The following is a 6,599-nucleotide window of genomic DNA, read 5'->3' as shown; positions in this document are numbered from 1 at the left end:
TGTTCTTCCTTTTCTATGCGCCGCCACGATCGATCGTGTCATGATTCGCGAGGCCGCACATGTCAAGTAGCAACAGCTACCAGCTAGCTAGCAGGCGACATATATCCACGGAACATATAGAAGGCAATTCAAAGCCATAGGGAGAACCTAATTAAGAGGCCAATCGGAGGCATGGGAGGGAGGGGGAGGGAGCAAGGCGGGGAGAGGAGCGACGTCGACGGCGGACGAGAGGACGGAGCTGACGACGGACATGGGAGGAGGCCCGCGGCGCCGCGCGTGCCGCTCTACCGGATGTTCGCCTTCGCGGACAGGACGGACGCGGCGCTCATGGCGGTGGGCGCGGCCACGGCGGTGGCCAACGGGATGGCGCAGCCGCTCATGACCTTCATCTTCGGCGACGTCATCGACGCCTTCGGCTCCGCCGCCTCGTCGCGGGACGTCCTGCACAGGGTCACCAAGGTGCGTGCGTGCGCGTGTATGCGCGACCGTATTTTTCATGTTTGTATGATATGACAACCGTAGAGCGAGCGAGGAGGCGTAGGAGAATTGAGAGTCCTGAGAAGGTTTGATTTTGATTCCATTCATCAACAGCTTCAAAGTTGTGAGTTCTAGTAATATTTCAGTTAGACGCACTAGTGTTATGAGATGGTGTATTGATGCATGGTTTGGTGGTAGTCACAAATTCTGAGATTTTGTATGGCCAGACGTTGGCATCTCAGGAGAGAAACAAGTAACAATAGCATCAATTAGGAGCGGGAGTCCTATTTTGCTTCCGTGCTCAAAGTTTGGTTAAAAGAAATCAGAATTTTTTTGAATTTTGTCCAATGAGCTCGGGATGAACAGTAAAATAAAAAAAATTGAAACAAAATTCTGATTTTTTTACCAAAGTTTGACAAATGTTTTGTATGCGTGACAAATTTCATCACGAAATGACATTCATGGAAGTCATGACAGAAAAATGAGCACTCCAAATTACTTTCAAAATAACATTTTTGGAGCATTGTTTTTTTCCACGACTTCCACCAATATTCTTGGTAAATTTTGCAAACACATAAAACATTTGTCAAAGTTTTAAAAAAATCTTTTTTTTTATTTTACTGTTCGTCAAGGAGCATCTTAGCTCGCAAGCAGATAATATTCCACATACGGCCAATTAGGAGCGCTATTAGTTCTTCTTCAATGAATGGTATCTTAGGACTTGCGTACAAGAGAGTGGGCTAGTCTATTCTTTTGTGACCATTGACTTTTTTGCTTTGCTATATATTCAACTTCGAGCTCCGCACTTGCAGTTACATCCCTCACCCTGGAATTTCAAAATCTAAACACGAAAGTATGTACCGGGAAAAGATCTACCATTCAACACTTCTTAAAGATCCATGCAAACTTTTGGATGTATATTGATGTAGTGTGGTACAAGAAGCAATACAAGAGAATAGTAATGGTGCATGTCACCGGAAATCCGTTGGTGCTCCCGAGAGCACGCGCTCCTGCACGCGAAAAAAATATTTTAAAGTGTGAAAAAATTAAACAAAAATTTGGCGCATACATCTCGATATTATATGTGTGCACGTCAAGTTTCAAAGAAAAACCGATATTTTTTGTGGCTTGTGTAAAAAAACAAAAAGATGTCTTGCGAAAAGCATTTTTTAACACCAAATTTTTGTCTTTTTCACATGCGGCACATAAGTTATCGGTTTTTCGCGAAACGACTTTGTGAACATGTACAATATCGAGATGTACGTGCTAAATTTTTGTTTGAATTAATTTGACATTTTAAATTATGTTTAAAACACATTTAAAAAATCAGGAGCGCGCTCCCATGTGCCAAAACGTCACTCTCGCATCTACAGAAATCCGTTGGTGCTCCCAAGAGCACGCGCTCCTGCACGCGAAAAGAATATTTTAAAGTGTGAAAAAAATAAACAAAAATTTGGCACATACATCTTGATATTATATGTGTGCATGTCAAGTTTCAAAGAAAACCGACATTTTTGTGGCTTGTGTAAAAAGACAAAAAGATGTCTTGCGAAAAGCATTTTTAACACCAATTTTTTGTCTTTTTCACACGCGGCACATAAGTTGTCGGTTTTTCGCGAAACGACTTTATGAGCATGTACAATATCGAGATGTACATGCTAAATTTTTGTTTGAATTAATTTGACATTTTAAATTATGTTTTAAACACATTTAAAAAATCAGGAGCACGCGCTCCCATGTGCCAAAACGTCACTCTCATCTATCTATGCTTTCTGTTCAATCTCTCCCCATAAGGGCATCTTCAATGGTAACCCGTAAATTTTCTCCCACACCTGTCCACGGACAGGAGGAACCAGTCTGCAAACACGAATGCGTGGGGCCGACATCCAACCATAGCCGCATACTTACTTCTGGCCTTCCTCTTCTTTTTTAATCCGTACGATCAAATAGCCGCACACATAGAGTTCATACGTTCAAATAGCTGCATGCAGCACTAGTTTAAATTTAAAAAAGTTCAGATATTACATCCCAATATTGTTGTCCCCTTTAACCGCTCATTGATGCTCAATACAATCTCCCTTCAGTTGCTTGTGAGTTGGTCGGTGCCAAATTTGTTGATGCATTTGAATAAACTCCTCAAATGTGACCGGATTCTGGTCCGAAAGTTTGATAGGATCACCCATGTTCTCAAATTCTAGAGCTGCAACATCATCGTCACCCTCATCCTCGACGATCATGTTGTGCATGATCACACAACATGTCATCACTTTCCATAAGGTCCCTGGATCTCATTGTTTAGTAGGTCCACGAACAACTGCAAAACAGGCCCGGGGAACTCCAAATGCCCTCTCAACATCCTTTCTAGCTGCTTCTTGTCTTTGGGCAAAGTGAGCCTTTTTCTGGCTAACTGGATTAGAGATGGTGCTGACAAAGGTAGTCCATGAAGGATAGGTACCGTCAACCAGATAGTAGCGCATGTTGTACCCATGTCCATTGACAGTGTATAGTTCATGGCAAGGAGGGGCTTTTCCTTCAGTCAGCCTCGCAAACAACGGTGATCACTGCAGCACATTGATGTCATTGTGAGACCCAGGCATACCAAAGAAAGCGTGTCAAATCCAAAGATCATGTGATGCAACTTCTTCAAGAATGATGGTGGGCTTCTTAACATGACCCTAATATTGTCCTTGTAAAGCCTTCGGGTAGTTCTTCCATTTCCAATACATGCGGTCAAGAGATCCAAGCAAACATGGCCACCCTCTTGCTTCTGAGATTGCCAAGAACCTCTCAGTGTCTGCCACAGTTGGTTCTCTCGGGTACTGAGGTCCGAACACCTTGACCACAACAGTTGCAAACCTGATCATGGCATCTCTGCATGTGCTTTTAGACATTCGTAGGTACTCGTCCCATGAATCAGCGGTCGTGTCATATGCAAGCATCCGTAGTGCGGTCGTGCACTTCTGGTAACCAGAGAAGCCAATTGTTCCCATTGCGTCCTTCTTCAAGATAAAGTAGTCATCATAGGACCGAACTCCATGGTACAAACGATCGAAGACAGTCTTGCGCATCCGAAAACGTCGGCGAAAATGGTCAGCGAAGAGTGCATCCGAGGCAAAGTAGTCGGCCATCAGTGTCAGATGGTCCCGCACACTGTTGCGGTTGAGCACTCAATGACCCTTGATCGAGCCCGTAAAATTGAGAACATGCTCCTCCGCATGCTCCGTGTCTTTAAGGACCACTTGCATCATCGTTGTCTCATCAGAGTACTCCTTCTCGTTGGACGATCCATCGGTCGACTCAACATAGTGCTCGTATATGTACTCCAAATCGGAATCCATAGCTAGAAAGAAGAAGCGAACATAGTTTTTAGCTCCGTAAACTCATCGAACAGTTGTCGGGCATGGTGAGTATAGCATTAGCGGATGGTACCTGACAGGGTAATCGGAGGACAAGGTTGAATGGCGACGGAGGAGAAGCGGGGTGAAGCCTGACTGGAATACTAGAGACGGAGACGTAGAATTCCGTTAGGGGTGTGGTGTGGCATGGCGGGCAGGGTGTGGAGCGGCGGTGAAGGCAAGATAGAAAGATGGAAGGAGAGAAAATAGGGAGGATGGAGGCGTGGGGTCCGTGAAGGGTTTTGGGTGGGCCGGAGGTGTCGGAGTCCTATGTGTCTGGTGTCCCGAGTCCCCCAATGCTCCCCATGTTTGTCTCCGGTTTGCCGGAGAAAGTACGGCCGTGTCACGGACCGATACAGAGCGGCGTTGGATGGCTTCCGCGGTCCAGATGGATGCAAGCGGTTTGCGGGTCCACCTTGGAGATGCCCTAATATAACAAGAGCAACCTTTTATATTTCTAAGTGACATTTTAAACCAGTCATATATTTAAAACCAAAAATATGTTTTACATTTCTTTATATATTTGAATTCCCAGAGACAAGATAAATTTGGATACATTTCAAAGTTGTTTAATTTTCACTATTTCAATTTGACATTGATAGTTGTGATTGTGAAATTTCACTATTATATTTCGGTCTCACATTAACTGAAAATATACTCATAAGTAACTAAAATAAATGTTTTGAAATATATATTTACAACATCCAAAAATAAATTTTATTGAATTGTATTGTTAAAGTTGTACTGAAACTGAAATATGTGCATGTTACTGAAATGTATGTGTTACTGAAGTGATTTCGTATTTCAAAAAAATGGTCTGGTAATTGAAATTCATATGCTTACAAAGTGATCTGGTAGTGAAATCCATCTTGTAAGAAAGTGATCTGGTATTGGAATACATCTCATATCGAAACGCAGCTTGCACTGAAATTTATCATCTGTATTTCACTTTTATGTCATTGAAATGGATGTGATACTAAATTTTATTGAAATGTATATTTAAAACTGTACTGAAATTGAAATATGTGTATGTTATTGAAATGGGCGTGGTATTGAAAATGGTTTGGTAATTGAAATTAATCTGGTATTTGAATTCATATGTTTAAAAAATGATTTGGTAGTGAAGCATCCGGTATTGAAATGCATCCGCTAACAAAGTGGTATGGTATTAAAATTAGGGATGGCACCCACAGGGTATGGATACGGGTGGAGCCACCCCATACCCTTACCCGTCCATCCGGAACTTACCCATCACCCATGCCCATACCCATCAAGGATACAATTTTTTCCCATACCCGTCACCCGACAGGGTATATGGGTACCCGCGGGTAAAAATACCCACGTATACAACACATCAGTTGAGTAGAAAATAGTTGTAAAAAGCTACATATAATCATCATTAATAGCAACAATTAAACAATAATGTACAACAACATACTGTAACAACAACACATTCTCATAAACAAAAATACTTGCCTATAAAGCAACACATAAAAACGTTAAACAATAACACATAGGCATACACTTTAAGTTCACAAAATCATGATAAATTATAGTGATACTTTGACTACACATTAGAGTTTTTACCTAGCGCGATTAGGAGGGGAAAATTAATACATTAGGATATTAAACGGAACCCACTTGTCAACATTTTATATGGGTGCATGGGTACGTGGGCATGGGTTATACGATCCCATACCCGCACCCTCTCAACCCGATGGGTATGATATTTTTCCCATTTAAGTACCCATGGGTAAATTTTTGTCCCATACCCTTACCCAAATAGGGTTTTTATCCATAGGGTACGCGGGTAATGGGTACCCATTGCCATCCCTAATTAAAATGCACCTCATTACTGAAATATATGGCATTTTTTGAAATTTATAGGGACCTTATTATTGAAATATATTATATATAAAGTTGAAAAGTATCCGGTAACAAAGTGATTTAGTAATTGAAATGCATCTGGTAACTATGTTATTGAAATGTATGACATAAAGTGAGCGTAACACAAATAACAAATACAATATTACTTTCTGAGGCCAATACTTGTAGAAGACACAAATGACAAATACTTAGTTTTAGTTTGTCTTCCCAATCAATACTTTCATTTCTTTATCATAGCATAAGAGAGCGAAAAAATTGTAATTCCAATGCTACTGTAGACCTCATCCTTCTAATGGATCCATGACCATGTACGGTCTCCTAACTAATGTACACCCTCTTGTGTTTCAATATACGACATGGTGTTTCACTATAAATCTAGCAAAGGACCTAATATGACCGTTTAAGATTCTCCAACCCTGTCGCATGGAAATCTCTCATTGTATTTTCTCTCTCTTTTTTAATTTTGAATCACCCAACGAATTACAGGACACCAACGTCTTTCAATCTCCTAAGCCGGCTTCATAGCAAGGCACAAGCATTGTGCTATCAACACTTGTAGTTGGGATAGTGTTCTTTGTCCTTTTATCTAATTTCTAATCAAAATTTTCTTGTTTTCAGGTGATCATTAACTTTGTTTATCTTGGTATTGGAGCGGGACTTGCTTCAACACTTCGTGAGTGCCTTTTGTATGCAATAAAATTGAGAAATATGTGTGTTAAGAAAATAGACATATGTCTGGACAGAAATTGCTTTATCTTTTTAATTAGGAATAGTGAAAATGCCCCCCCCCCCCCACCCACACACACACACAAATATGCCCAGAAAAATATCCCTGGCCCA

General features: G+C 41.2%; 1 protein-coding gene across 2 annotated transcripts in view; it reads left to right on the top strand.

Annotated features, from left to right (window-relative positions):
- Positions 1–6,599, top strand: part of LOC119269638 (ABC transporter B family member 4-like) — an 18,464-nt gene continuing 11,865 nt past the window's right edge. For both annotated transcript variants that reach the window (XM_037551517.1, XM_037551516.1), the window contains exons 1-2: positions 1–459; positions 6,378–6,432. In XM_037551517.1, the coding sequence (XP_037407414.1) occupies positions 172–459; positions 6,378–6,432 (343 nt within the window). In that variant the 5' untranslated portion in view covers positions 1–171. The remainder of the gene's footprint in view (positions 460–6,377; positions 6,433–6,599) is intronic.

Source organism: Triticum dicoccoides, chromosome 3A, assembly GCF_002162155.2.
Source record: "Triticum dicoccoides isolate Atlit2015 ecotype Zavitan chromosome 3A, WEW_v2.0, whole genome shotgun sequence".
In the NCBI taxonomy this organism is placed as follows: domain Eukaryota; kingdom Viridiplantae; phylum Streptophyta; class Magnoliopsida; order Poales; family Poaceae; genus Triticum; species Triticum dicoccoides.
Note: the sequence above shows the minus strand (reverse complement) of the source record. Positions and strands in the feature narration are given on the sequence as shown.